This window comes from Felis catus, chromosome D1 (genome assembly GCF_018350175.1).
Source record: "Felis catus isolate Fca126 chromosome D1, F.catus_Fca126_mat1.0, whole genome shotgun sequence".
NCBI lineage: Eukaryota > Metazoa > Chordata > Mammalia > Carnivora > Felidae > Felis > Felis catus.
Window position 1 is genome coordinate 110,764,635 of NC_058377.1, and position 25,644 is coordinate 110,790,278.

General features: G+C 51.6%; 1 protein-coding gene across 33 annotated transcripts in view; it reads left to right on the forward strand.

Annotated features, from left to right (window-relative positions):
• Positions 1-25,266, forward strand: part of PPP6R3 (protein phosphatase 6 regulatory subunit 3) — a 135,949-nt gene extending 110,683 nt beyond the window's left edge. For 11 of the 33 annotated variants that reach the window (XM_045039655.1, XM_019812791.3, XM_019812797.3 and 8 more), the window contains 10 exons: positions 3,958-4,055; positions 5,887-5,941; positions 7,067-7,197; positions 12,335-12,456; positions 14,920-15,073; positions 16,486-16,592; positions 18,036-18,186; positions 20,277-20,294; positions 20,562-20,681; positions 21,314-21,582. In XM_045039655.1, coding sequence (XP_044895590.1) covers positions 3,958-4,055; positions 5,887-5,941; positions 7,067-7,197; positions 12,335-12,456; positions 14,920-15,073; positions 16,486-16,592; positions 18,036-18,186; positions 20,277-20,294; positions 20,562-20,681; positions 21,314-21,419 — 1,062 coding nt within the window. In that variant the 3' untranslated portion in view covers positions 21,420-21,582. Of the gene's footprint in view, positions 1-3,957; positions 4,056-5,886; positions 5,942-7,066; positions 7,198-12,334; positions 12,457-14,919; positions 15,074-16,485; positions 16,593-18,035; positions 18,187-20,137; positions 20,253-20,276; positions 20,295-20,561; positions 20,682-21,313; positions 21,583-23,751 lie in introns of those variants that run through there. The other 22 variants (XM_019812794.3, XM_019812798.3, XM_045039659.1 and 19 more) reach the window with 11 other exon arrangements.
• The last annotated feature ends 378 nt before the right edge of the window (positions 25,267-25,644 follow it).

Below are 25,644 nucleotides of genomic sequence, written 5' to 3' on the forward strand. Positions count from 1 at the left end.
TGCTTTGGTGTCGGGGGGGCGGGGGGAGGTTGACATAGCCCCCTTCCTACCCGGCACTGAATGTTCGCTTGGCTTCTTTTTTTCTTAGCCTTTAAGCCTCATCTTTTCCCAGGGCCAGGATGAGGCTGCTTGTGGCTCTGCCGACCCCGTGTTTGGGCCTCCCAGTAGGCTGTCCTGCTGTGGTCAGGGCGGTTACTAAGTCAGGTTCACATTCACATTTACAGGACAGGTCTGGAGTGGGTTTTCAGCGCTAGGCTGGCTTCTCCGTTGATTCTTAACGCTCCTGCCCTTCGGAAGCCAGCCTCCCGGGGTTAGGGGCAGGGGCGGCCAGCCCACAGGGGCGGCTGTTGAGCAGCAGGGGCCTTCTTGTAGAGACAGCAGCCCCTCGCTGCCACCCTCGTGCCTTGCCGGTGCACCCAGGGTGCCCACCTGGCCCACTGTGAGCCCTGGTGCCTACGGGCCCTTCTTCCTTGACCCCAGAGTTCTCCGGCCTGGCGGTAGCCTCTCTGCCCCTACGGAAGCATCTGGAGAGTCCTGAAACCGGCCACTCAGCCTGGTGTGAACTCCAGCGCTATGCATTGCTCACCCCTGCAGTGAAGCTCTGTGGTATAAAGTGTAAATTATCAAGGTGCTTCCGAACCTGTTGGGGAATCGCTTTAAGAAAGAGAATGCCCTCAACCTACGTGTAGATAAGCTGATGCCCTCGGAACTTGAGGCGGCTGATTTAATCTTAGGGAGTGCTTATTACAGTTCGGTGTCTGGAAAGTGGGTCTCCTTCTCGTGAAATCTGATTCCATGGCTGTTCTGGGGAGGACGTTTTCTGACGTCTTTTTGGTTTGACTGACTGCTGATGTGCACATGAGGCAATCCCAGACACAAAACCGCCTTCCTGACAAAGCTCTCCACAGGCACCCGTTCCTGTGGCTTTTATCCGCTTCATGGAACCCTCTAAAAGTAGGAAAAATAACTCTTCTCTGCCGGACAAGCTTCTAGTAAACACTTCTTGGCATGCTTGAGTGACAGATCAGCTGGATCATTTTGAAAGTAAGAAATATGTTCCAAACTATTTTTTTTTTAATTTGAGACGACCAGTATAGATCAAGAATTTTATGCGGGTCTCCATGATAGAATATTAGTTTATATATATTAGTTTCAATTTCTCATTCACATTTAAAGTGAGGTTTCATGTTGATACAAAGTCCTGAGTATAGAGAGCTTAGGGCAGGTCATTTAATAAGGTCCCTTGACCGTGGCACTCACCTGTGGGCCATGTCTGGCTCAGGGGATGCTTCACAGGAAGTTTTGTGAATTCACGGCGTTTCGTGAATGCCGGCAGTCTGGCTGTGCCTTCTGGCCCTTCTGACTTCCTAACCTCTAGTGTTTGACTCTGACTCCCTCTGAATCTGACAAAGGTGTGGAGTGTGAGGAGGTCCTCTCCCTGCCGCGCCTGGAGAACTGGGGCTGAGGGCCACCGACGGGCTCCAGAGACCTGGCCGGCGCCTCCCGCTCCCAGGCCCGTGCAGGGCGGCGGTGGGGAGAGGAGGCAAGGCAGGGACTTCCTGTCACTCCAGCGGCGCCTCCAAAGAGATCTGCTTAAGAAAGCGGTAGACTCACTTCTCAGTGACTTGAACAGTCCCCGGCTTTGGCCAGGATGACAGTTCTAGGCAGTGTGGGGTTTGTGTTTTGTTTTTTTTTGTTTTTTAATAATTAAGTTCTCAGTAATGACACAGCCGTACGGTGCTTCCCAGACTTGGATTTCTCCAAGTCCAGAGCACTTTTTATGTGACTTTAAGTACAATACAGTAACAGTTTTCACTTAGGTGGGTTTAGTACACATTAGTAGCTTTATTAGTAAAATTCGTGTCTGAAACTTAGAAGTTCTTTGCAAATTTGCATCTTCATAGAAGCTGTAATAGACTTAGAACTAATGAGGACCAGGGAGGTTTGTTTCCTTTTTCCCCTAAGTTACTGCATAGAGGTTACTTGTGTCCGTCAGTGGCTATATGTGTCTCTGTAGGGACATGAACGAATAGACAGGGAGACAGATGATGCATATATGAGTGGACACACGTATATCTGTACATATGTACGTGTATTCACATACATACACTTCTGATACATTCAGTGTCCGCGTGCTCTCTATGAGGCATTTAAAGGAACATTTTTCGGTTTTATGAACCTCAAAACTTCATAGTCCAAAGTCCAAAGGCACAAAAAAGTTAAAGGGAGAAAAAAGAAACAGACCAACTGGGGAGGGACCTTCTCCCTTGTGTGGCCAAGTTTCTAATCTGTAAATAAACTCAGAGCCCGGCTTCTGCCGCCTGCTTGGAAGAATGACTTCATGATTCTTTACGTCTTTGAAGGCACCACACGTCCCATTTTACCTTAGAAAACACGAGGGCGCAATTCAGCAGAATCCGTTTCTTTCTTTTGGGTTTAACCGGTGTGAGTGCTGCGTGTCCTGTTTTTCATTCACCTGTCCAAGCTCAGCCCGGCCTTCCAGAACTTGTCTCTGCCCTTCTGCGTTCACCTGCGACTCACTCAGCCCTGGCGCGCCTTACCAAATGCGCCCCCGTGAGGCTGGCCCCCCGCCCCGTGTCACATAGTGTCACCTCCATGGGCAGGAAAGGGGACAGCATGGAAGGGCGTGAGTAAGCACGGGGGGGGGGGGGAGGGGGGCCGAGAGAGAGGTCTCTCAAGTTAGAGAAAAGTGAAGTTTCAGGTTCTCAGCAAACTAGATAACCGCTTTTTTCGGACCTGAGGAAAAGTTGCCTTCCAAAGCCAAATATAAGGTTTATTTTTTAATCACCTTCGATTTGGATTATCCATGCCATGATTCCCTGCCACCCGCATGAGTGATCAGGAGGGAGCAGAAGAGGCATTTCTGCAGCAGGTGTCCGCGGGGTGGAACCTCCGGGCGCCGCTCAAAAGGAGAACCGGGGAGAATTGGGTTTCAGGCCGTGGTAGCCGCCTCCCTCCCCAGCACGTGGCTTGTGGCGAGGCGCCTGTGGTTCAGCTCCCGGCCTGCAGGCGAGAGGCGGCGCACACACTGTTCTTCGTCAGCCTCCGTGCCTGGTTCGGGGTGGCGTGCGGGGTGCCGCTCGCTGTCCTCGTTGTCCTTTACTCCTGCTCCAGAACATAGGACACCTTCGCCGGTTTCTCTTGTTCTGCTGGGCCTCCTTGTTGTTTTAAATCAGAACCTCAGCATTCTCGTGAAGTCCGTTTTAACCTTCCCCCGTTTGCCACCTAAGAAAGCCCAAGTGAGCCCGGTGCTCTCTAGAGTGTAGGAGACAGAATGGGCTCCTCTGGGGACCCTGCAGTTGTAGCTTTTCAGCCTGGTGTCGGGTCAGCGTTAAGACTTAATCCTGTCTCTGAGGTAGGTAGGATAGAAGCTACTTTGATACTCTTCCCGGCCTCTGAGACCCAAGTCTTTTTCTTAAAGAGAACAAAGTGTCCCCGAACGTTGTGTGTTGTAGGCTGGCAGATTTGATTACTGGCTGTGTTTTCCCCTGGTGCGGTGTTACTGTAGGGGGGGTGGGGGGGAGGGGGAGGGGAGGAGGGGCGGGGGGAGGGCGGTGGGTCACCACTTACTGGATCTTAGGTTAAGGTTGGTTGTGTGCAGAGGTGATTGATGCATCTTATAATTTCAGACTGTCACGTGTCACTTGATCACCTCTTCGAACTGGACTTAACCCAGACCTCTCTCTAAAGATAATTTGCAATAGAGGACAGAGTGGTCGTTAACATTTCCTGCAGTGACTTGTGCATTCGAATTCCAAACGTCCTTTTTTGAGTAAATTGTGTCTGAAATTATTTGATTGTTTTTAGAAAAACACACCAACTTCTTAAGCCCTAAGGCTATGTAAATAAGATGGTTTCTGGAACACAGGTGGGCAGATAGTGTGTAGAATGTCATTAGAATCATTGTATCACTGTCACTGGCCCTGGGGCTGCCAGGCCTTTTCTGATTATCAGATGCAACAAATGACGTCCAATTTTATTGACCAGTTTGGCTTCAACGATGAGAAGTTTGCGGATCAAGATGACATTGGCAAGTGAGTATATCTTCCTGTCCCCCCGTGTCGTGCGCTCCTGTTTTTTGTGAGACGCGGTTCTCTGGGGTTCCCGGGACTTGGGCGTGTTCACGAGCTGGGATGAGCCTGCCCCCACGAGGTGCCCCTGCGGTCCCAGCCTGTCGGGCCCTGAAGCGGGTGGGGGGCGGGGGGGGCTGAGGGCCGCGGGGCTCTTTCTCACAGGGGCTTGTCGCTGTGTATACTGAGCTTTGCTCACGAGCTCTGGTCGCTGCTCTGCCCACACCCCTCTCCACCACCCCGCCGACGGCTGTGCCAGGTAGCAGCCCCCAGGGTGGTGAGTCCCTGCTGTAGTTGGTGGGTGGGAGTGGACCCGGTGGCCTCCCAGCAGGGGCTCCCCACGTGTGTCCTCCCCAGCCCACTCACCATGAGGCCGGCCGGGTGTCCCACAGGAGCCGGGCAGGCAGAGCGCTCGTGTGGGCGAGGGAAGCGGGGGGCACGGGAGTCAGAAGGATTGGTACCATACCAAACCAGTGAGGGACAGATGTGTGGGCGATCCACGGGAATGAAAACAAAGGGTCTAGCGTCTGGCCCGGGGAAGGGAGAGGTGTTCATAAGTAAAGTATTTACGAGGAGGGTCATAGCTCATCGAGAACAGAGGTGAGGACCAAACGGCTGCTGTCACGGGGCACTGCCTGATGATGCTCGTCAGTACCCGGCGTCCGGGTGGCTCGTCGCTAGCAGTTAGGTGCTCGTGGTTCAGTGACACAGCCGGCAGAGCCGTCTTCTGTCCCGAGCTGCAGTTTGTGGCATGTGAGAAGCTGAAGGCCCCCGGCACGGTCCAGCTGTACCATACAGCACGCTGTGTTAGCGCAGCGGACGGGGGCTTCCCTGTAAACAGAGCAAGAGTTCAAGGCTGCCAGCTGCCCTAAGCGTCAGCTCATTTGGATGCAGCATGAACAAGGACTGCCCCCGTGGTGGTTGTGTCTGTACCGCAGAAGCGCTCGCACCAGAGCCCACGGGCTCCCCACGCGTCATCTCGGCGCTTGCCCGTCTCCGCTCTCACTAAATGTTACCTGTTAGGAATCCAGTCCCTTTAAAATGTGTATTGGGTGCTTGGAGTAATGATTGATTAGAACAGATCTTTTAAGAATTATACTGAGTTTAGGGCACCTGGGTGGCTCAGTCGGTTAAGGGTCCGACTCTTAATTTCAGCCCAGATGATGATTTCAGTCCCGAGATGGAGCCCCGCCTTGGGCTCCAAGCTGGCCATGAGCCTGCTTGAGATTCTGCCCCTCTGCCCCTCCCCTGCTCACCCTCTTTCTCCAAAATAATAAGAATCTTACTTCCTCAAGAAATTATGTTTCACAGGCTATGAGTTCTTGCACCCCTACCTTCCTGCCGATCATGCCATATGTTAGGATTTGGGGGGTGTCTATTCTGTGTATGAATTTGGCCATCCCGGGAGAAAGATTAGTGTCTGAGAGCTGACAGCCCTTGGGTACTTTTTTTGGGTACCTGTTTTGACTGTTTCTTCTTTCCAAATAACCTTTTTCTTGGTTGTGTAAGTATGGCCCGTGGAACCATGGTTGTTGCCGTGGATGTTAAAGATCTTTTATGGAAAGGCTTCGAGGGTGGGTTCATTCTGTCTTAAAAGGCGTCCGTCCCTGCCTTTCCATCCCTTCTTCATACCGAGGGAAGAGGCATCATTTAATGCAAGTAGGTTTTTGCTTTAGTTTTACCTGTGGAGATTTTAATGGTAGGGTAACTGTTTTCAATGCGGAAGATGTTGCAAATAATGTTTCTGTCCGTGTATAGGCAATTAACTACTCCTGTACGTACATTTTGTTTACAGTGTTTCTTTCGATCGAGTATCAGACATCAACTTTACTCTCAATACAAATGAAAGCGTAAGTATTAAATGTTTCTTCTCCTTAGCCACACGGTATACGAGAGGTGGACAGTGGGGCCTGGGGTTTGTCCCAGCCTGTGCGTGGATGCCGCGTGCGCTGGGACCCTCCGCGCCCCAGGACCCTTCATCTTAGGCTGGTATCACTTCACCCACCCGTGTCACCTGCGTGGTCCCTGTGGGGATGTGAGTTTGCAACCCTGGTTTAAGATGTGACAGGGCTGCTAAAACCGGGTCACTTGTGATTACAGTCTAGACTTCAGAGAGTGCATTTTGACTCGAGCCAGATGCCTTTTATTCCACATGTACGTCACCGGGAGAGAAACTTGGGCTAGATCAGGGCCAGCATGTCATCCCCGGGCAGGGCTCAGACACCAAGTCGGCCCTGTCGGCAAATGATGCGGGATTGGTGTCATTTGAGTGGGCACGGTCCTGATTTTTCTGTTGATTGACACGAGGGACCGCTGGCTTATTGGCTGATGTGATGAGGTAGAAGGTCCTGACTGGGCTGTTTCTTTACCGTCACTGCCGCTTAGCTGGTAAAAGCGGGGGAAACGCGGTTGCTTTGTTGTCAGGGCGGATCTGGGACTGCATCTCGGGGCGGGGGGGGGGCAGGGAGGCTCTTGGAGGGAACACGGTGCTTCTCCGGGTGAGGGGAGTCCGGGGAGACCGTGTAGGCTTCTGTGGGCCAGTTTTGAATCGAGTCTTTGGAGGGGGAGCTTTCTGTGGTTCCGCAAAAGCTGGCGTTGCGTGCTGTTACGTTTCGTTTTGGTGTGCGTGACAGACACTGTGTTTTAAAAGTTTTTTTTTTTAACGTTTTTATTTATTTTTGAGACAGAGAGAGACAGAGCATGAACGGGGGAGGGACAGAGAGAAAGGGAGACACAGAATCAGAAGCAGGCTCCAGGCTCTGAGCCATCAGCCCAGAGCCCGACGCGGGGCTCGAACTCACGGACCGTGAGATCGTGACCTGAGCCGAAGTCGGATGCTCGACCGACTGAGCCACCCAGGCGCCCCTACAGACAGACACTGTTTTTTAAAGGAAGTTTGCGTTGGTAGCTTGTGGAGAAAATAACTTGATTTTTAAGTTTGTTTTGTTACTTTTCACTCTCTCACTTTTATTTAGGGAAATATTGCCTTGTTTGAAGCATGTTGTAAGGAAAGAATCCAGCAGTTTGACGATGGTGGCTCCGATGAGGAAGACATCTGGGAGGAAAAGCACATTGCGTTCGCTCCGGAATCCCAGAGACGGTCCAGGTGAGGGGTTTGTTACGGTGGCCGTAATCCCCAGGCGGAGAGTCGGGGGTGGTTGGGAGACGCACATCGGATCCTCGGCAGATGCACGTATGTGACCTAGAGACCGGTGCTTCTGTCGTGGTCAGAAATGCCCTTGTCAGCTGACGCGAGGTGGTGCCAGTCTGCCCGTGTCCAGTGTGACAGGAGTGCGGACGAGTCAAGGTGATGAACTTGAAAATGCAGGGAGCATTTAGACGTAGTTCGAGACGCGTCGTGGCCCGGCCTCTTCTGAACGGGAGGCAGTGCCGAGGAACGTAGCGAACGGCGCTCCGGGTCGATGCCCCCTCACCACTAACGTCCGCGGAAGCGGAGTTCTGTGTGGTTGCCTCCGAAAGACTGGAGGTTTCCCCAGGGGTGGGAAAAGCTGTCTCTACAAGTTAGTCTAGCTTGGGGAGACGGGCTCCTGCCAGCGGGGGCCCTTTGGGGTCAGTCCAGTTGGGTTTTTTCCCCATCTGATTTGTCACTCCGGCACGAGAACACGGAGTTGTTATCCGAGTAGCCATCGCCAGCATCCTCGTAGTCGGGAGAATAGCAGCGGAACTCTCCTGTTTTTTTCTTGTATTTTTAAGAAGTAATGTGTCCACCTGGCAGACAATTCGAAGAAAACAGAACATACGGTGAAAAGTACAACCCCTCCCGCCCCTGCCCCACTGGCCGTTTCTTCCTCTTGCTGGGTAGAGGGCACCAGCATCCCTGCCCTTTCTCCACGCGCACCGGCAGCTGTCTTGTGTCTTAGGAAGCGTACTGCTTCAGGTTACAGAAGACCCACCTGTCGCTTAAACACAGCGACGGTGTATTTGTCTCATAATCCACAGCTGTGTAAGGTCATTAAACCTAGCGGCTTTTCTCATGCCCACTCTGTCACTGTCTGCGTGTTGCCTTGTTACTTTGTAATGACCAGGTAGCTGCAGCTCCAGGACCAGGAAGCAAAGACAGAGATCTTCATGGTGACTTTGTTTGTTTTTGTTTATTTGTTTTGTTTTTAAGATAAAGCCCCAAACTTGTCTGTCACCATCTCACTATGAAATTCTGGGCCTCGTGTTGAGTGAATTCACTGAATGGCCATTGCCTACTACCGTTCACCTTGTGATGGCAGACCGTCCTCACACCTTGGAGCAGTCGCACCCCAGCGGGGCACCTCTGTAGAGAGCGTAGAGAATCGAGTATGGCGGTGAAGGTAGCATCCTAGAGGACAGGACAGTTGATACCCAGAGGGAGCACAGGATGATGAGAAAAGGCAACTTTTTATTATTTAACAGCTCTGTTGAGGTGTAATCGACGTACAGAAAACTTGTTTATTTAAATCATACGGTGTACCAAGTTTGGACATATGAATACATCCATGACACCATCATCTCAATCAAGATCATGAACTTATCCATCACCCGCAGAAGTTTCCTCCTGCCCTTTTCTGTTGCCTTCCCCCATCTGCTTTTTGTTCCTTTAGAATAATTTGTGTTTTCTAGAGTTTTGTGTAAGTCACATTGCACATTATATAATTTACGTTGCTTCTTCCACTCGGCATAACTATTGTGAGAGTCATTCATGTTGGGTGATGCGTCAACAGTTCGTTCTGTTTTACGGCTGAGAAGTATTCCATTAAATGGATGTACTACCCACCGAATGGGTGGCTGTGTTTATCCCTGTACCTGATAATGGACATCTGGGTTTCTAGTTTTGGGCTATGGTATCACTTGAGGGTAGACTGGTAAGTTATGGTTATATATTGTAAACCCTGAAGCAGCCACTAAGCAATAAAAACAGAGTTATAGTTAATAAGCCAACAAAGGAAATTAAATCACAAAAAATACCTAAAAAGAGAACAAAACAATAAAGGCAACTAAGACCCACAGAAAACTAATAACAGTGTGATAATAATAAACCTAGGCAACCGTATCAGGATTAGTTAAATGCTATTAAACATATGATCTCATAACCCTAGTTAAAATGAAGGGATTTCAGATCGGATAAAAAAATAAGGTCTAACATGTGCTGCATCTGAGAAAGAAATATAAAGACACAAACAGGCTGGAAAAAAAAGAGGGTCTGCATACTTAAAAAAAATTTTTTAACATTTATTCATTTTTGAGAGAGAGAGAGACAGAGCATGAGTGGGGGAGGGGCAGAGGGAGAGGGAGACACAGAATCCGAAGCAGGCTCCAGGCTCCGGGCTGTCAGCACAGAGCCCGACGCGGGGCTCGAACTCGCGGACTTCGAGATCATGACCTGAGCTGAAGTCGGACGCCTAACCGACTGAGCCACCCAGGCGCCCCTACATATTTAATAGTAAAGTGGATTTCAGAGGAAAAGCATAAAGAAAAGGTCATAAGGGGTCAGATCTTCAGGAGATCATAACGATTCTAAATGCCTACACACCTGTTAACAGAGCTTCAGAATATGTGGGGCAGAAACTGGTGAAGCGGCAAAGAGAAGCAAACTGTGGTTACCATCAACACGCGTCTACACTCCTCTGTCAGTAGTTGACCACAGGCAGAAATCAGAGACGCGGACCACTGTCGGCGCGGCCCCGCCGGACATGTGCAAGGCACCTCAGGCAGCAGCAGCACCAGAGGCCCTACTGTCCGGTGCATGTGAGATATTTATGCCAAGAGAAATCCTATTCAGGCCATAAAGCAAGTCTCAGTAAGTTCCTAAGATTTCAAGTCCTGCAAAGCATGTTCTCTGACTCCGGTGGAATTCAGTTAGAAGTCAGTCACAGAAAGATCTCTGGAAAATCCCTAAATACATGGAAATTAAGTAACAAGTGGGTTAATGAGGAAATCAAAGGGGGCGTGACCAGACTGTCCTAGTGCTGTTTTTATGCACAAGTAGAGACCTCACCAGGCCATGACCTTGGCTTCCACCTTAGGAAACAGAAAGACAGTAGACGAAATCATTGCGACTTAAAGTCATCCTCTGAGAAGCTTGAGGAGTTGGTGCCCCTCCAGACAGAGCAGCCAAGAGAAGCAGGGGATACACGGTCCCACGACCAGGAACGACAGCAGTGACGCCACAGCGTACTAAGGGCCTGCCGTGACTGACTGCCGCTGAATCTGACCCTGAGGCAGACGCTCTTTAAAGACCCAGGCTACCAGAGCTTTCCTGCCCCCAAGAAAGATAAGTGGAATAGTCCTGTATCTATGAAAGTTGAATTTTTAGTTTAAAGCTTCCTACATAAAACACAAAAAACTCTGGGCCCAGGTGGCTTCTCTGGTGGATTCTACCAGACGTTTCAGGAATGACACCAGGTTTATACAAAAGCTTCTAGAAAGTTGAAAAGGAGAATCTAGTGCTCATGTCATTTCTAAGAGGCCACATCAGTGTGACGTGACACCAGAGCTGACATCACATGTCACGACAAGAGATGTGACTGCGTTATTCTCGTTAATGTGGATGCAGAAACACCTTTCAAGGTTTCAGTAAATAAAGGCAACAATAATACATCGTGACCAAATAAAGTTTATTCCAGAATTACAGAGTTGGTTTAATATTTGAAAATCAATCGGTAAGCGTGTGGCTGAACCGAACGTTTATACCTGATAAGAATTCTTAGCAAACTGGAGGTAGAATTTCCTTAACCTGCTTAAAGCTTCTACAGTAAACCTACGGCTTGGTAGGTTAAAAAGTGGTAAAAAGTGAACAGTGTCCCCCTAAGACCAGGAGCCAGACAAAAGAGGTCTCCTCTTACCATGGCTTTTCACTATTGTTGCTGAGGCTTCTAGCCAGTGCAGTTAGTCAAGAAAAGGAAATAAAAGCCGTCTAGATTGGAAAGGAAAGGGTAAAATTATCTTTATTCACAGACAGCAGTCACTGTCAGTGTAGAAAAATTTGTTGGAATCTACGAAAAGGCTATCAGAACAGTTCAGTGGGTTTGGCATGATCGATCAGTATAATCGTACTTCTCCGTACCGCAGCAGACAGTTGGAATTGACATCACTAAACAGTCCTATTGGTAGTAGCATCAGAATATTGAATATATAAGGGTAACTGACAAGATGTGCAAGGCTTGGACACTGAAAATCACAAGACAGCTGAGAGGAATCCAGAATTGATAGATGTTTATGATTTGGAACTCAATATTGTTCACATGCCATTTCTCCCCAGATTGATCTAGAGTCAGTGCAGTCTCAAGTAAAATGATAATAGGCTTTTTGGTAACTGTCGACAAGCTGGCACTTAAATTCGTAAAGAAATGCAAAACAACCTTCGTAACACCGAATTGGAGCACCAGCAGCACCCGATTTCAGGACACAGTAGCTGCGACAGTGGCCGTTAAGACGGAGTAGATCGGGGGACGGAATAGAGTATAAATTATTAGATATGGTGACAGCTGACTTTTGACAAAGGTGCAAGGGCAGTTCGGTGAAGAAAGGATAGTCTGTTGAACAAACAGTTCTGGAACGGGTGAACATCTGTCTGTGCCTCTTACCATATGTACACAGGGACTCGAAGTGGATCTTAAACCTGAATGTGACGCATCAGGCTGTAAAACTTGTACAGAAAATCCTTGTGACCTTGGGTTAGGGCAAGATTTCTAAGATCCGACACCAAAAGCACATGCATGAAAGGAAATTTTCATGAGCTCAAGTGCGTCAAAATTAAGCGCTTCTGCTCTTGTGACCGCACTAGTAACAGGAAGGGATGGTGCGTGGATTCGGGAGGACACCTGCAAGTCACATGTCTGACGTGGGGCATCTGTGCGGGGCACGTAAAGGATTCTTGGGGCCCTGTGGTAATGACAGCCTGGTTGTTAAACTGCTGAAGGTAGGAAAACACCCTCGAGGAATGATATGTGGGTGGTAGGTAGGTCGGCAGGTGAACAGCAGCTCAACACCTTGGCCGTGACGGCAGTGCCACAGTGAGCGGCGTTTGCATCCTGTTAGAAGCCCCCCACGTGTTGATGCACAGGGGCCAGCGGGACAGCTGAGAGCAGGGTTAGGCAGCATGTTCACGAAGGCAAGAATGATCCAGACAAAGTGCATGTGATTTTTTTCTTACTGGATGACCTTCAGAATTTTCTGGATTTAGCTGGTGACTGATAGGCATCATTAAATATTTTAGTCTTTCCTTCTCTCCCCCCCCCCCCCCCCCCCCCCAGCTCGGGGAGTACAGACAGTGAAGAAAGTACAGACTCTGAAGAAGAAGACGGAGCGAAACAAGACTTGTTTGAACCCAGTGGTGCCAGTACGGAGGATAAAATGGAGGTAGACTTGAATGAACGTAAGTCGTCTTCCTTCTGTATTCGTCTCTGTGTGTTGAAAACCGGTGTATTTTAAAACTAGGCGCCCTGGCCTGCAGGATGGGAGTTAGGTTGAAACTCCGTCCTCTGAGTCCCCTAGGAGGCTTAAGTGTCAAGGATGGGGGCTGAGGGAAGGAGCTGGCTGTCCCTCTGAGGATGGGGTGTCTCCTGCGGTATGGATGCCCTCTGTGTGGGTCTGGCTGGAGGACACAGCACACTGGGAGCTCCAGCCTCTGGGTGCCTGGCAGAAAGGGAGACCACGTAGATTATGAAAAGATGAGGAAGTGCTGTGTTTGTGGGATCAGCAGGGGCTATCCTGAAGGTGACACCTTAAAGCTGAAATGATTGGAAATGGGTTCTTCGGTTTATTTATGGACTGTGACCCTTGAACTTGTCCCGCCTTAGTGCCTACATATGTCCTACTTGCGAAGAAGACTTGCATTAGCTGGCCTGTACAAAAATACCGTTGACTTCTGAAAGTTCAGGTTAATTTTTACGTGAGAGAGCCATATGGATTGACACTGGGGCTTTCCTCGGGGCTGACAGTGCTCCTGTTCCCCAGGAAGGCCTCTGGGTACTCAGTTCTGGAGGCCGAACCCCAGCTCTGGGCTTCGGGTGGACCGCAGCACCCCAGCGCCGGGGGCCTTAGCGGTAGCCAGCACACCCCCACGGCGCAGGCCCAGCGAGCGAGAGAGGTTTGGTCTCTCCTCTCCTTGCTTTCCCAGCTCACCATCTTCAGGAGGAAGCAGTGGGCTTTTCTGTCTGTAGCTCAGTTAGAATCCACATGCCTTTATCAGGTTCCAGCTGTGCGCCCGGGTACGGGACAGCACACAGTCCGCGTCCCGGAGCTCGGTCTCCTGAGGAAATGGGGAGACTGCCGTGGACTCTGGGGAGCTCATCTGGGAAGGCCACTTCTGTGTAGCCTAAAGCGTGGTGCACAATGAGAGCAAAGACACGGAGACCTCGTGTCGCCCCAGGGGACACATCTCTGAGGAGGCGGCGTCGAAACAGACCTGCAGGTTGGGTGCGAACTGCTGGTGGGCAGCAGAGGGAGGATGGGTTAAAGGATATAAACACGAGCAGCCAGGTGAAGAGAGAGGTCGGGACGTGGTCGGGAAGGGTCCCAAGCACAGAATCTTCGGTTCCCCTCGAGTGTGGCAGGTACCGCCTTCTGTGCACCAGCCCCGAGGCTCTGAACCCAAGTCTGAGTGTTTACGGACCCTTCTTTGGGGCCGCGTGTTGATTAAGTCACCGGCCCTTCGTGATTTGCTCCATTCCTAGGAGGCTGGGCTGTGGGGTGGGGGCTGGAAGTTGCAGCCCTCTGACCCCCGGTTGGTTCCCCTGGCAACCAGCCCACCCTGAGGCTCCCCAGGAGTCCCCGGCCGGACGGATCTGTAGCACACAGAAAGACTCGGATTCCAAGGGTTTGGGGGTGCGCTGTGCCTTCTGTGTGTGCTGACGACAGGGCACTGCGTGTGGGGAGGCCGTTAGAAGTGCGAAGTGGGGCCACACCTGACTTGGGAAGCATTGAAAGTCTCCAATTTGTGGCAGCGGAATGGCCAGCATACTGATACTGCTTCTTTCGTTTTTTAACTTTGTTTTGGAATCACTTTGGATTTACGGCAAAGCTGCAGAGATTGTGCAGGGAGTGGCCGTGCACCGTCATCCTCCCAATGTTACTATAGTCTTGGTACATTTGTCAGAAGTAAGAAATTAGCATCTTCTTTTAGATGTAGCTTTATGTCCTTGTTTGTGTGTGAGTGTGTGTGTGTGTGTGTGTGTGTGTGTGTGTGTGTGTGTGTGTGTGTGTGTTTTCTTCCCACGGTATTTGTTAGTTGTTCGTTTATCAAGAGAAGCTACTTCATACCCCAGTGTTCGTGTTTCCAAGTTCGGGAACACAGGTCAGCGACAGACTTCCATGGAAGCCAGCCCAAAGGGACTCTTCACATTCCAGCATCGCTTTGCACTCTGAAAGATACCAGCCACCTTCATCTCCTCAAAATCTTTCATGGAATCGTGATTTCCGTAGACATCTGCATATACCTTCTTTCTTGTTTCGGCCACAGCAAACTTCTAGAACGCTGCAACCCCCAGGGTACAGCGAATGCTCCCGCAGTATGAAATTGCAGACGCTTGGCCAGAAGGCCTCGCATCTGAGGGTTCAACAGAGCACCGGAAGTCATGGTAGCTGTTCCCAACCCCAACCTCAAATCCGGCGTCCTTCCTTTCCTAACTGGGACAGAAGTGGCCTTGTGTGGTATTTCTATGGGGAAAAGCAATCTTAGAAATAAGAGTCGAAATAAGAAGTAAGAATCGCCCTCCGCGGGATTGTCCCGCCCCCGCCACTCTGGTCCATATTATCGTGGCGCGTCTTTTTTGAGACATCTTGTATTCCGTTGAACTACTGCAGTATTCTCAAAATGAAATTCCTCCCCTCTTTTCAGCACCCAACTGGTCAGCCAACTTTGATGTCCCCATGGAGACGACCCACGGTGCTCCTTTAGATTCTGTAGGGTCTGATGTCTGGAGCACAGAGGAGCCAATGCCAACTAAGGAGACGGGCTGGGCTTCTTTCTCGGAGTTCACGTCTTCCCTGAGGTGAGTGCCCGTGTGCCAGCTCCCTAAAGCTTTCCGCTGGAGAACTGGGGGTGGCGTGCCAGCTGCTGACACCGTTTGTGAAGGTCGTGCCCGACACAAGGTTACGAATCGGTGTGGCGGAGACGGCAACGAATTACAAGGAGACCGGCCTCATCCTCCTCCCTCTCATCCAGGGTGAGCTGGGAAAGGCAGTCGCCCGCCCGGGAAGGTGTGGCCCCAGGAGGTTACGTAGCAGGGCGCCGACGGAGATGCCGTCTGCAGGCGCCCGTCTGGCCCCACCGAGCTATCGGGAAACAGGGTTGAGGAGAATGGGAGCAAGGTGGAGCCCAGGGACTCCTGACAGGTGCCTCTGTGCAGAGCGCTGCCCAACAGTGCAAAACGTGTCTTCAGGTGAAAGATAACGTCAACTTGTATGTCGCTTGTGGTTAGTCTGATGCTTAAGGGCGTGAAAGGTAGGGCCGTCCTTCTTGTTACTTGTAGCATTCTTCACGACAGCACCCTGTCATTTCATAGTTTTCCTGAACAGTTTTGTCCGCATTTGAGTATTAACTATGGATTTCAGGCCTTATTAGGCCTAGTTTGAGTTGCTAAACGTGGTTTTATTTTGTCTACCGAGGGAAAAAAACAGTCTCCACCGCCCCATTTGAAAGACTCTGTGGCTTTCCCTGCTCTAACGGGTAGCAGTAACTGCAGACCAGAGGACAGGCTGTTAGCAGCTGCGGGTGTGCCACCCTCGGCAGACCGCAGAGCTGGCTCAACCCACGCGGCTTTACGGCGGTGGTCGTGCCAGCGGGAAGTTCACACGTAAAAGGGAGATTTGTGGGCAGACGTCCCCAGGGCGTCGCAAGTTATTTCACTGGCTCCGCCCTCGCACCGGGCCACCGCCTTTCCGCCTCTGGCCGCATGTGTGACCGGAGGTTAGGTGCCCTGGGCTACTTGGCATGTTGTTGAAGCAGCGTGCTGTGCTCGTGCTCGCCCTCAACCCTGTGCACAAGTCATACCGCCTCTTGAAGTATCACCAAGGCCCTGAGGCGGTTTGGCTCGAGGTGAAAGTAGGGACTTTGGTGAAGATGGCACCACGGGTGCAGCTGGTGCCACACACTGCCTTCCCAGCCCTGCGGGCCTGGCGATCACGCGGAGGACGCGGGACTGGTGCGTTTTGAACCTTCCCTGCGCACCTCTGGGAAGTCCCTGAGCTACTGTCCTGCTGCTTTGGCGGAATGTTTCCCTGCCCACGCTCGTCGACCTTCAGGCAGCCACTTGTCCGCACTTAGACCTCTGTGTCGGCGGAGTCTGTAACCGACCGCCCGTGTCGCCCCAGCGAAGCCTGGATGTTCAGAGGGTTTTGTGAATAATGGTAACTGAGGGCTGTTTCCCACTGCTAACGAACTGAATTTTCTCTTTTCTAAAAGTACTAAAGATTCTCTAAGGAGTAATTCTCCAGTGGAGATGGAAACCAGCACTGAACCGATGGACCCTCTGGCTCCCAGTGTTGCCGCCCTGGGAGTGCAGCCGGAAGGTGGGTGCGGAGAACAGGGCACGAGCCTGCATGCCCACCGGCCGCTCGTGCCAAGGCTGTTCGGGCTTTAACTCTGTGCTTAGTGTTCTAGATCTAGTTTTTTCCGTCCACATAATAGGTTTGGGCTCAAGGGCCGATAGGAGTCAGGAAATCGGGATGGTAGGTCTGACGTCCACGGGGCAAGTGCTGAAGAGAAACGATGTGTTCGTTCCAGAGCCGAGCGCGTTGATTCTAGAAGGCGTAAGGGATCTGAGTTGTCAGTTACTCAGTCCTGTCAATGTGTAGAAACGGAAACAGGCCCAGAGAAGAAGAGCCCAGTTAGCCCGCAGAACCCAGTGTGAATGAGATCAGAATTAGTCACGTGTGTTTTCAGGACCAGCTGGTGCCCAGTTCTTTAGTCACTTGGAGTTTGCTTTGCTGGAGCCCGTGTGTGTGTCCAGGCACGTTTCAGGCCATAAGGCTGTTCATTTCCTTCTCACCTTTATGAACAGTTGAAGTGGGTCCAGTGGATTGTCACATTATTCAAGCTGTTCACGCTGTTCCTTGCAGAGGCCCTGAGCTCTTTTCAGCCTGGTGAACAGGGCTTGGGAGGAGGTTGGTGGAAGGGGGGGTGCGAGGAGTTAGTGTGTGGAAGGAAAAAAGAAGTAGATAGATCCTTAGAACAAGAAGTGAGGGCACGGGGGGTGGGGCCCAAGAACCAAGGGGTGGGAAAAGTAATAAAACTAGTAACTAATGTTGGATTTATTTGTTCTGCTTTTAAATAGTTTATGTAGATGATCTCATTTTATCCCTCAGCAGTTTTGCACGTGGGTTTAGTCACCCCCATTTTCCATATAAGAAAAGGCTTGCCCTAGGGTTCTTTAGCTAGTAAGTGGTGAGGCCGGGGTTTGAATTCAGCAGGTCTGACCGCAGAGCCCAGGCTCATAACCAATATAGCGTATAGCTCCCTATGACAGAACAAAGAAACAATCCACGAGGAACCACAGGAAAGTAACTTAGGAAAAGAAAAAAGGACCCAGTCGGACTCAATTGAAAATAGGACCCAACTGAAAGAGAGAATGAGAACAGTACCCTGAATAAACTGTCTGCTCGGTACTTGTGGGCTAAAGCGGGCGAATATATGTGGCTGCCTAGAGTGCTGTCTGCTGTGAACCGGAGCGTCCAGCTGGGAAAGCCGGCTGGGAGAGGTTGGGCGTGTGGGTAGGTGCTGAGCTGGGAAGGCCGGAGGGGGCCCGTGGTCCTGAAGAGGGCCGGCAGGACGTCTCCCTAGTGGGCAGTTTTCAGAAGCCCGTGCCCGTCAAGAACTGGCCGAGGTGGCAGCCAGCAAACAGTCTTTCTTTTCCAAGCAGTAGCTGGAACACCGGGTGGCTGGGTCTGCACGGAAAGCGGGGCCCCGTTCTTGTTGGTTTTGGTCCGTGTGACCATCAGCTGTGTTGCTTTCAGCTCCAGGCAGCGTAGCCATGGAGGCCAGCTCTGACGGAGAGGAGGACACAGAAAGTTCAGACAAGGTAACTGAGACAGTGATGAACGGCGGCATGAAGGAAACTCTCAGCCTCACTGTAGATGCCAAGACAGAAACCGCAGTCTTCAAAAGGTAACCAGGGCTGGATCACGCTGGCAGCTTCAGGTTGTGGGAGGACGGCGGGGGGAAACCTCAAATGTTAGCATCTTTAATTTGATTCCGATGTGGGTTCAGACACTGGCCGGACCTCTTCCCAGCTTCTCTGTTGAGCCCAATAAATCTAAACGAAGACATGGAGAGTTTGGGGTCCCTGAGTGCCTTTTTCTCTCTTTCTCTCTTTGTCTCTCTCTGATGCTCAGAAGACTGTGGATTAAGTCTAGTGGGTTCTAAATAGAGGAATATAGGAAATGGACATTTCTGTAGTCACAGTAGAAATTGACGCGCATACGGGCTCCAGCCCGTCAAAACCCAGAGGGTCAGTGTCGTGCGCATCACTTTCTCCAGACACAGTGCAGCCGTGAGAATTCAGTAGCGAAATGGTAGCTTAAGAAACATTTTGGACATTAACCGCACTTTTAAATTCGTGGAGCGAAACAGGGATCCTAATGGAAAATAAAAACGGAAAACTGCAAGAGTCACAAACACTTCCGTCAAGACTTGTGTGCTGCAGCGGCATCCGCGCTTGCCGCTGTGGCCTCTGTGCTCCGCTGGGCCTTTCGGATCGGAAGGGGCGCTTCCCGCCTCATTAGGAGGTCGCTGCAAAACACACAGCAGGCACGAGAAGGGACGTGGACTTTCCACGTGAGCGTATACGCACACAACTTTAAAGTTAGAGGCTAGCGGGGTCGCCCGGGTGGCTCAGTCGGTTAAGCATCCGACTTCGGCTCAGGTCGTGAGCTCACAGTTCGTGGGTTCGAGCCGCACGTCAGGCTCCGTGCTGAGCATGGAGCCTGCTTATGATCTTCTCGGCTCTCACTCTCTTCACCCCTCCCCCCTGCTCGCACTCTCTTTCTCTAGAGTAAATTTTTAAAAAAATCGGTAGCCTTTGTCTGCATCAGTAATAAGCAGCCAGGACCCATCATAAAAGGCATTCATCAACTACATCAAGTTTAAGATAATTCCTGAGTAATTGAACCCACGAATGTAGAGACAGTTGGGAAGAACTGATAAAAGCAGTCCCAGAAGAAGCGGACACATGGAGGCCACGGCGGCGAGGACGGCAGCACTGTGCGTAGAGGCCCGGGGCAGAGGACAGTTGGGCACCGGGTCGTTGTGAGAAGCCAGGTGGAATTGGGAGGTGCACGCACCGGGGCACGGTGCCACCATCGCCAGAACACATGATCTTCCCAGCATGAGTCCACAGCAGTACAGCGAGGTGGCCCGTTCCTCGCCAGTCACGTGCCGCAGGCCATGACTGCATTTTACGAGAACGGCAGTAACACGCGGTGAGCACATCAGGATAGTTGCTTTCGTGAGGATGGGGTGGGGGGTGCGGATAAAGAAGAGTAAGGAACCAGGTGACTCGGGTGACTCTTTAGACTTTAGGCCGATTTCCTCCTTATAGGTTGCCTCGACCCTCCCGAAAGCCACCGAAGAAAATCATCCCAAATTGGGTTTTTCGTAAGCAAGTGCGAGACGGGACTCAGCTCTCAGAATGACGGCCCTTCCCGGAGGGAACCGCTAGCTGCCCTTTAGCTTACGTGGGTGCCAGAATTGTGGCGTCAGAATGGGAAGTCCGGACAGGATAGGCCCCAGTCTGCTTGTCCAGCCCCCAGAGAGCCACAGCACTTGCTACTTACCTTCCTCCGCCAGCAGCCACCGAAGGGGTAGAGAACCCTGCCAGTATCTCGCCCGCCCAAGCCCTGTGACCCCTTCGGAGCCGCTTTCGCCTGTCGTGGCCACCCTTCTCGCCTCTCTGCCTTCACGGTGCTCCTCGAGGAGCTCCATCCCACTGCAGGCCCCCGGTCCCCGGCTCACGTGACAGGGGCAGCAAGCCGACCGGGGTCTCTCCGGCCGACCGTGTGATGCTGGGCTGGGCCCCGAAAGCAAAGTGCCGTAACTAAAGACTCATTCCTTCAAACAGGTTCATTTGACACCTCCACCGAGTCTGCAGTTCTGCTTATGTGCAGTCGTGGACACATTCCCCCCCCACATTCCTCATTTATAGGAGTATTCTGAAACTCTTGTACGTTTCTTTTTCTGTTTTGCACACTGGGCTTCAGAGTGTTGAAATCCTATCGGTATGTATGGTAACACGGGCCGTTCTCGATCCGACACCAGCCGCATTACGTCATCCTTCCTCCGGTTCCCTCCTGTGTGTGGTCCTTTCCGTCCGTGATTTCCCAGTCACCGTCTGTGGTCCCTGTGGCCCCTCCCCCGAGCATGCTCAACCCCGGGGCTCCACTCCGTGGCAGCCGTGACTTCCAGGGTCATCGCATGTACCTCCATCCTCCCCCCGAGCCGGCAGCCCGGGCATCTAATGCTGTCTGTCATCCTCTTTACTGCAGTGAGGAAGGAAAACTGTCTACCTCTCAAGATGCTGCTTGTAAAGATGTGGAGGAGAGCCCTGAGACAGCAGAGGCGAAGTCTGCGGGCCCCCGGCCCCCCAGCAGTAGCCCAGAGCAGAGGTAACTCCCCGCTTCCTCGGACCTGCCCAGGCCCTGCTCTGGCTGTGGCTCTTGTCTCCTGGGAGCTGGGAGGAAGGTTGGCATCCAGGGCTGGGGACACAAGAGGGGTCCTTACAGGTATCCTCAGGCATTCAGTGACTTAGCACGGTAACATTTTCTCAGGCCACCTCTAGGCAGGGTGCCTGAGTCAAGGTCTTAGATCAGTTTATCTCCTTACTCCAAAAGCTAAAAAGCTGACTGGTTTTTGGAGATTCAGTAACATCACTGGCTCTTTGAAACGTTACTGGGAATGGAAAGGTCTTGGATGCTGGCATACCTTCCCCCTTACACTTTTTTTTTTTGAGGACACGTTAAGTTGAGGCTGATATTGAGCTCTTCTGGGTTTGGGGTCCCTAGGCTATGGCAGCCAAAGTTCTCATTGGGTCCACCAGCCACGGGCAGCACCTGGTGCCCCTTTTCCCACGATCACGCATATGTGACACATGGGGAGAGCCTTCCGGGAGGCCCTTTTATAAATGTAGCTAAATATTCTTAACTCTTAGATGATTCCCTGTACGGTTTTTGTTTTTGCAAAATAGTTGTCTTGCTTAAGCCAGAGCTGAGTGATTTGGAATGTGATGTTTTCTTTCTAGTCACCTTTTGCTTAGACTGAGCCAGTGGTCTGAAGGGATAGGCCAAGCCAAAGCCTCAGCCGCCGAGGGCCGGCGCCCCGGCCCGTACGCACGGCCTCGCAGGTAGAGCAAGGGCGGCCTCCGATTGCTCCAGAGCTCGCACAAGAAGAGGACTTGCCCTTGGACCACAAGGAACTTTGCTCAGCACTTCCCAGAGTTAACTTTTTTTGGTTATACACATCTAAGTTTGTACATTCCTTCCATAAGGAATAAAGTAACCTTTAAAGCCATTTCAGAGAAGTTGTACTTTCCCCCTCGCCAGACCCCCACCCCCCAAGTCTTCGCCATTTTCGGGGTAATGGGACCAGCGGGGGCCAGCAGGGGGCGCGCTCTGTTCACTGGTCGGCAGACCTGTAGTGTAGCAAACCCTGCTTTGGTTTCTCTCCTGGGAATGACAGCACGAGGGTTTGCTTTTATGATTAAAAAAAGCCTTTGGGGCGTATAAAACAGATGAGTTACAAGAACTCTTTGAGCACGTTGGCTCTCGTGCGGGCCGTGGGAGGAGGCAGAGTGACTCCCCAGCCCCGGCTGTGCAAGCGTCCGGGCAGGTCACCTGTTTTGCCTGGGGTTTCCGGGTTAGGTCTTTTCAAGGTATTTTGTAGGATCTTACCCCTCGCCAGTTATGTCCCCTCCCTCCTGCTACTTACACATTCCCTTCTACGAGAACTGCTTTGAAGGCCGGGTCGTCCAGGTCTGCTCCCGTTCAGACTAGTCGCTTCGGGAGCCTCTTGGTTTCTCGGGCACAAGTGTTACAGGAGGCTCTGGGGTCATTTCCTTGGATCTCTGGAGCGCAGATTATCTGCCTCCGGGGAACCCACCTAGAAACATCTGGTGCGAAGAGCCCTGCCTGTCCGCCTGCCGGACTCGGGTGGCGGGGTGGGGGGGGCGGGGCGGGGGGGGTGGGGAGAGGGGCACTGGGGAGGGCTGGCGGAAGAAGACCAGGGCGTCCCTTGTGCCCGTGCACTCATCTGTTTGTCCTTCCTCCATCCAACACACGTGAGTGTGGCAGCCACTGGTCTAGGCCTGAGGGTGAAGCAGTAGGTTGACAGGCGCCCGGGTGACATAGGGACGTGTAGAAAGAGGTGCCGCTGAAGAATCGGGAAAGCTGGATGAGATCAGGAGTCCCGCTTAGATGGGGCGGTGGAGGAAGGCCGCTGAGAAGGTGGCGTTGAGCTGCCGTGATGGCAGGGAGAAGGTAAGTCGTCCGACGCGTCACATCTGTGCCCTGAGTGACGTGTGGCAGCGTTGGAGGTAGAGAGCGCCGTCGGGACTCTCCGTGTGCCCTGTTCCCCACACGGTTCCCGTCACCGCTGGGCGTGATGCTCCCTTGGGGTGACAGGGGCGCACCGCCACGGTATTTAATCGGTAACTCCTGTCCGTCAAGCACGTGCGACTCCTGTGCTGGCCAGCGCGCCAGGCACTTTGCACGGATCCCGTCTCCCCCACCTCCGGGGGGCTTGCCCCCCGTCTTTCCCAGAGGGAGAAGCCGAGCTGAGAGAGGTTAGAGAACGCGCTGGAGACCCTGCAGCCTGTGAGCCATGACGGTCTGTACCGTCGTGTCTCTGAGGCGCGGAGACTCCTTGAACGTGAGCAGCGTGTGTCCCTTGCGGAGCCGGCTCCTGGGCTCTCTGTCACCACTAGCAGGTGTCTGGAGCCTTGGGCTCGTGAGCCGTAAGCCGGTCCCGAGGCACCTGTGTTGCTTCCCCGGGCATCTCTTAGCCCCCTTTCCCGAGCCTGCGCTGCAAAGTTCTGGAAACACAGCCAAGACCATCTGACACGTCTGGCCCGTTGTTTGGGCAGGAACGTGGGGTTTGTGTGTTGTCCAGCCTTCCCTCTTTTGTGCGCCCGGCCTCGGCCTAACGCTTGCCCGGCAGAAGCACGTTTGTGAAAGTGCACGCCTGTTTTCCAGAGCTGGCCTGTTTACAAGCTTTTTCCCCCCTCTTTCGGTAGGAGAATCCTGTTTTTCAAGTGAAATTTTATGTGGGTTCTCCTACGTGGAACACACAAACAGGTGTTTGGAAGGAGGAATGAGCAAGGGGCTCATGACAGGTCCGGGAGCAACAGTCTGAAAGCGGCCGAGCTAGGCCACACCTGTGCCCCTGGGAGGCTGAGGCGGGACGGCTTCACGGAGCCCTTCCCTGCTGCAGCCCTGCCTGTGTGCCCGTTCACCACCGCAGAGGGGAAGCTAGAAGCTGTTCAGTTAGGCTTCCTGGAGGTTTGTGTCTGTGAAGCAGTCCATTAAATACCCGCCTCCCCGCCAGTGCCAGGCCTTGCACTGGGCGTTGGGTAAACTTGGGAAAGGAAACGTCCCCACCCTCGGGGAGCTAAACGGAAGTTTTTCACGAACCGTCTCACGTTTCCGCCTTGAGTGCCTCAGATGTCTGTCTCTTCCCCTGCAGGACTGACCAGCCAAGCACGCCAGGCGACACGTCGGTCAATGGCCCCGTATGATGAGTGACCTCCGCCGCCGACTGAGGGCTGCACGTCGCCACCGTTCGGGGCCCCTGGAGACTTCACCTGGAGCCCGCCCAGCCGCCACTGCTGCACTCGCTCTGCAAGGGATCAGGACCAGCAACCTTTCTATTCTAGATTCTAAGACATTGTACAGAGAAATCCAGAAGTGTAAAAATATTGCACATTGACAAATACCAAGAATTTTTGCGTATGTTTATATTGTATTGTTCTAAATAATGGGTAGCCTGTGAAATACGATCTTGCCACCCGTGTAATAATGGCAGTAATACTGTAGTTCAAATGGCTGTAAGAATAGTTTTATAAAAGTGAATACACAGATCTATTGTATTTGAAACATAACTATTTGACAATTATTAGTGTGACCAAAGTATTAGGCAGTTTTCGTACATTTTTCACCTTGTACAAAATTCTGAATTCATTTCCCTTCCAGGCTGGCGAGGAGTCGTAGGGTTGAAATGCCCTCTGAGTGTTATTTTGGTTGGTCTGACTTACAAACGTGATTTTGAATAAGAAATATTTGGTGTTCTTTTTATAACCAGCTTTCGATTGGTAACTGTTTTCTGTATTGTTTTAAACGGATCAAAAAATGTAAGTCTATGGGTAGAGATTAAGTATTTATTGCTACAGCTTAGTTGATAAATCGATGTTATTGGAAAGCCATATGTTCTGTTAAAGTCTCGTTTGCTTGAAATGGTTATTCCTACAGGTGAGACACTAGACTGTTTGGAGTGTACCTGGCTTGTGGTTTGAGTTATTTCGCTTTTCGTTTTTGTTTCTGTTTTTTGTTTTGTTTTAGTAGTTCCTCTGCCTTTTAACCCATTCACCAAAATTTACCTTGTTAACAAGCATCACCAGTGAACATTTCCGAGCAGTTTGCGTATTTAACGAACCTACATCCTGCGAGGCAGGTCAGTTGGAGAATGCTCGTGCTGCTGATGGGTTAGAGCGTGTCCATTTCACAGGCTGGTATTCTAAAACCAGAAATCAAAACCCGGCACCTAAGCATGGTGATTGTTTTCCTGTACCTTGTGAGGTTTTCACTCGTAAATTCTAAACCAGTGTATTTTTTTTTTTAGGACTGGTTTGTGTATATATATAGTGATTATGGATACTAATTCAGTGTAATTTATAATTTTCTATGTCAATATAAAGATACATCACAGCCTTCTCAAACAGCTGAAGCAATATATTGTATATTGCCGTATCGTCTGGGGAAAGGGTTCAGTTACTTCACCTCTTGCACTTTTAGACGCAGATCAGTTTTTCATTTCTGTAATAGAAAATTATTCACGTATTTTTACATCATTTGTTTTTCCTGACCAGTATTTAAAACCAAAAGGATATTCTGAATAATGGCCAACGATTTTTTTAGAACTAGCATCCCAAGCAGCGTGCCTAAACATTACATTGCATATGGAAATAAAAAAGAATCAAATGTTGAATGCCTTATTTCTTATTTACTTTTCCATTGTAAATGGTGTCAAAACTCTGTGTGAGGCTTACCGAGGCCGACCCAGCGCTCCGGGACCGTGGGGTCGGCAGCGCGCCCGGGACGGATGGCGGGGGTGCTGTACCTGGCCTTGGCGCACCTCCTCAGGAACCCTTGCTGCCGTGAGCGCCTCTCCGAAGAGACTGTCCTCGTGCGTTCTCCTCCGGAACCCAGCACCGCCAGAGGACAGGCTCCTTCCACTTGTCTCAAGGACGCGGACTCCCGGGGACGGCCGACGGACGGTCCGCGATGGTCCCGCCAGCCGCCGACAGGGCTCGGCCGCCTCCGCGCGGTTGGCTTCTCCACCGCACCCCAAGGTAACACAGCG